Here is a 2,662-nt window from a genome sequence, read left to right as displayed (position 1 = left end):
CATAGAATAGGATACAAAATGCACTGTTTATAATTATAGATGACTCCTGCCGTAATAGGGTCACAAGAAGCTCCATAAAGTGGTAGAAATGAGAGTCATGGAATGGTGAAGTGCAATGAACTTATTAATAAAGATGCATCTAGAGATGAGTAATGACAAGTTCCTGGTGCAGATGATTTTGTCTTCTGTATTGTAATCATATATTTTATTGACTTCTGCAGAGAACACAGAGCAGGATGAGGTGAAGCAGTTCTTTGACCTGTACTACTCCCACATCTACCAAGTCTTCTATGACAATTTTATACTTGTGGAGACTAGTCTCAAGCAGAAAGGTTGGTTTCCATGTCAGCATAAAGTCTATATCAGACTTAGTGGTCAATGGTTGCAACATGTACATATTGTTGTGAGTTAGTGCTAATGAGTGTGTAAATGATTGTAGAACAATATAAATATGTTGTTTCAATAAATGTATATTAGGCACTGATGTCAAGAAGACCTGAAATCGTAGTACGTAATGTCGTATGAGTGCTGACATACAAGTCACAACAGGATTCATATTCAAATACTAATGATTCAGGTATTATCCATATAAACCAATAACCTGAAGCAATAACTGCCTCTGTGGTTACATTTTGTTTTATATTTGCAAAACATATCTACATACATATGGACATTTTACTAGTAATTGTTATGCCACTTACCAGCAACCCTTTTAGCCCCCATTCCAGTGTTGTTAAGCACCTTTTGCCCAAATGACCTGAACCACAAAATAATGAGACACTATCAATAAGTGCTGTTCATGTAGGCATGTGACTTGAAGCAACCCATTAAACACTTGATCTCAGGGCTACTTTGTAGACATCGGTAAGGAAGGGTGGGGGTGCCTCGAGAAGGGTTTTGTAACCTACAGTTGTCACTTAGTATGGAACAACACACCATCACCCCTGTATTCCTGTGTACAAAACAGACCTCAATCGAGTCAATGCCAGTACCTTTAAAATAGAACCACAACAAAGACTTTATTATACTTTGTAACATCTCTGGTACTACTATACTCTGTGGAGGTGTTGCTTGGACTTTTGAGCTGTGTACTTTTAGAAACCCTGCTGTCATTCCCATTAGGGTTCTGATATTTGATTTGTCAGGCACAGGCCTGCTAAGAGCATCTTGAGTATTTAGATACCCATTAACCCAGCATACATCATGTCCAAACAACAGTGTTTGACCTTTTAAAGTCAAAGAGCAATGTACTATACACTTGTCAGCACTTGAATGTATGAATGGTGTCACTGTAAATTATATAATTCATATATATGACAAAAATTATATACTGAAGATCATTTGTTTTATATGTCTTCCTTGCTTGACATCATGCAGACTAAATTTGTCCATAAATGATGGCATCAAATCCATTGCAGTAGATTACATTTGAAACACAAAATGTGATTGAGTTTGAAATCACTAGGTCTATACAAATCATTGCCATGTTTGCTTGATATTGAAATTACCTCTACCAATCTGTTTTATCTGCACTGAACAGCCATGATCAGCTATGGTGCAGTGAGCAATATCAGATAGGTTTACAGAATTGTCAATATGTAATATGATTTATAACAGGTGAAAGCAGAAAAAATTGCAACTGTAATATCCTTTTGATAGAGGGGTATCATTGTGCATATTTTCATGTGTAGATTTTATCAATATATACAAATCAATTGAAGGTTGTCATTCTTCAAAGTCCTGAACTAACCCAAGGTATTGTTTACTCAGCCCACAAAGCCCAGAGGGAGGAATTGGATGCTGTCTTATTTGTGTTTGAGGTATCAACTTTTTACTATGTTTTGATATGACTATGAGTCCATTGATGCATGGCCTTGTTGTAATTTTTGGTATGAAACACTTTATGAGTCTGCAATAAGTTCTCAGATATGACAACTTGTACTTAGATCCACACAACACAGGAGTGATTGTTCTGATTCATGGTTGCTGAACCAGCCTTGATAAAACCTATACTTGTGATGTCTCTTATCCACAGAAAATACTGACATTGCTACCAGATCTGATACACCAAAGATGGCAGTTTCACAGCATAGGTAAGACTTTGATGTTATAGCTCGTTCACTCACTATCTGGTTTATCGTCTAGAATTTATATATTTACAATTATTTAGATTCACAAATATGTATATTTATATATTTAGATATGCATACTTGATTCTGTTTAGAATTGCCAGTATGTTTGAAGTTTTCAAAAGCTTGAATATAGTTATCCATGTTATTAGTTTGATGAAGTCTCTAGTCAATGGACTTTGAGTACAAAACTGTAAAGTGCAGAAGGAACAGTTACAATATTCTATGTACTGTATATGGTGGACCTGCTCGTATCTAGGTTGTTAAGACATCAGCTTAGATCAACAGGCACCACCAAGAGAAACTACTGGTTTAGCCTCGATGTCAGACCGAGCTGTATCTGATGTCGGCCGAGGGGCCAGACAGGTGAACTAGCACCTAGCACGCAGCTATACAGGATGCCTTTATCCAGGCATACACACTGTAATTACACCGTGCATTCGTTCACAGGACGTCTGATGAAGAAACTGCTCCATCCAGGAAATTCACTTAAGGTAATCTCTCATGATGTATGAGTACCATCAATCATGTGT

General features: G+C 36.8%; 1 protein-coding gene across 1 annotated transcript in view; it reads left to right on the top strand.

Moving 5' to 3' along the window:
- Nucleotides 1–225: 225 nt before the first annotated feature.
- LOC118422917 (nuclear RNA export factor 1-like) overlaps nt 226–2,662 on the top strand; it is a 30,036-nt gene continuing 27,599 nt past the window's right edge. The window contains exons 1-4 of the mRNA XM_035830822.1: nt 226–332; nt 1,771–1,820; nt 2,036–2,093; nt 2,580–2,623. Of these exons, the coding sequence (XP_035686715.1) occupies nt 2,588–2,623 (36 nt within the window). The 5' untranslated portion in view covers nt 226–332; nt 1,771–1,820; nt 2,036–2,093; nt 2,580–2,587. The remainder of the gene's footprint in view (nt 333–1,770; nt 1,821–2,035; nt 2,094–2,579; nt 2,624–2,662) is intronic.

The sequence above is a fragment of the Branchiostoma floridae genome, chromosome 1, assembly GCF_000003815.2.
Source record: "Branchiostoma floridae strain S238N-H82 chromosome 1, Bfl_VNyyK, whole genome shotgun sequence".
In the NCBI taxonomy this organism is placed as follows: domain Eukaryota; kingdom Metazoa; phylum Chordata; class Leptocardii; order Amphioxiformes; family Branchiostomatidae; genus Branchiostoma; species Branchiostoma floridae.
This window is presented reverse-complemented; position numbering and strand designations above follow the sequence as displayed.